Source organism: Sinocyclocheilus anshuiensis, unplaced genomic scaffold (assembly GCF_001515605.1).
Source record: "Sinocyclocheilus anshuiensis isolate Anshui unplaced genomic scaffold, SAMN03320099.WGS_v1.1 scaffold211, whole genome shotgun sequence".
NCBI lineage: Eukaryota > Metazoa > Chordata > Actinopteri > Cypriniformes > Cyprinidae > Sinocyclocheilus > Sinocyclocheilus anshuiensis.
Window position 1 is genome coordinate 140,987 of NW_015548195.1, and position 1,456 is coordinate 142,442.

General features: G+C 39.6%; 1 protein-coding gene across 7 annotated transcripts in view; it reads right to left on the reverse strand.

The window, feature by feature from the left end:
- The window catches only part of LOC107653174 (PX domain-containing protein kinase-like protein), a 19,846-nt gene that overhangs the window by 17,180 nt on the left and 1,210 nt on the right, over positions 1–1,456 (reverse strand). For all 7 annotated transcript variants that reach the window (XM_016439827.1, XM_016439826.1, XM_016439825.1 and 4 more), the window contains exon 2: positions 603–653. In XM_016439827.1, the coding sequence (XP_016295313.1) occupies positions 603–653 (51 nt within the window). The remainder of the gene's footprint in view (positions 1–602; positions 654–1,456) is intronic.

The window sequence follows — 1,456 nt, forward strand, 5'->3', positions numbered from 1 at the left end:
ATAGATAGATAGACAGACAGATAGATAGATAGATAGATAGATGACAGACAGAAGGATAGATAGACAGATCGACAATAGATTTATAGACAGACAGACAGATGGATAGATAGATAGACAGAAGATAGATAGTCGATAGATAGATGACAGATAGACAGACGATCGATAGATGACAGACAGATAGATAGATAAACAGATAGACAGACAGATGGACAGATAGATAGACGACAGGCAGAGGGATAGATAGACAGACAGACAGACAGAGGGACAGACAGAGAGACAGACAGACAGATGGACAGACAGACAGAGGGACGGACAGACAGACAGACAGACAGATAGAGAGATAGATAGATAGATAGATAGATGACAGACAGATCGACAATAGATTTATAGACAGACAGACAGGCAGACAGACAGATAAATAGACAGACAGACAGACAGTTAGACAGAAGATAGATAGATGACAGATAGACAGACGATCGATAGATGACATAGACAGACGGATAGATAGACGGATAGACAGACAGATGGACAGATAGATAGACGACAGGCAGAGGGATAGATAGATAGATAGATAGATAGATAGATAGATAGATCTAACTCACCGTCCAGCTGTTGTCTGTGGAAACTCCCCTCTGTACACGAATGATGTACTCCTGTTAAAAGAGAAAAACAATGATGACTGAATCAAAAGCAGCAAACATACATTACAAGTAATAACAAAGACCCTGCTGAAAAAACTGGTTTAGCTGGTCTTCAGTCCCCCAAATCACCTTTAAAATCACTAAACTAGTCCAGCCTGACTAGCGGAAACCAGCCTAAACAAGCCCATAATTCGTTTTTTTCTTCTTCACAATATTTGGCATTCAAGAGATCAAAGTCATGTTGTCAGGGATTTGTGGTTTATACAGAAGAATTGTGAAGCAAGACCAAAGCAGGAAGTGAAAAGGCCAAATGTAACAGAGTCTACCTCGCGCTGACCCTGATGATTAAGGCCACTTCTTATTCACATTAATGTTTGACCCTCCTTCAAAATGTCACCTGATAGTTTCCATAAGACTAAAACAAGAGCAAAGATTACTAGATTGCACTTTCATATGAATGACTATGAGAAACGAATAGATGAATAAATGAGAAAGGAAACACTCGTATGTATTGTGGCTTCGGTTTCACAGCAAGAGGAAATGTCTTTCGGCACAAATGCAAATGATAAATGGTCAATTCCGCCTGTAAATCCACAAGAACAGATCCAGACTGGTTTACATGTCACATGAGATCTAGCTACAGTACATGAGATAAATGTTTAAATATTTAGTTGCCAATATTTCTAAATTCAGGATGTTGCTACCCTGTTGAAAAAAACAGCATATGCTGGTTAGGTATGTTTTGACGCTGGCATGCTGGTTTTTGCTGGTCCTTTTGCTGGTTTAAGCTGGTCCTTTGCTGGTTTATGCTGGTC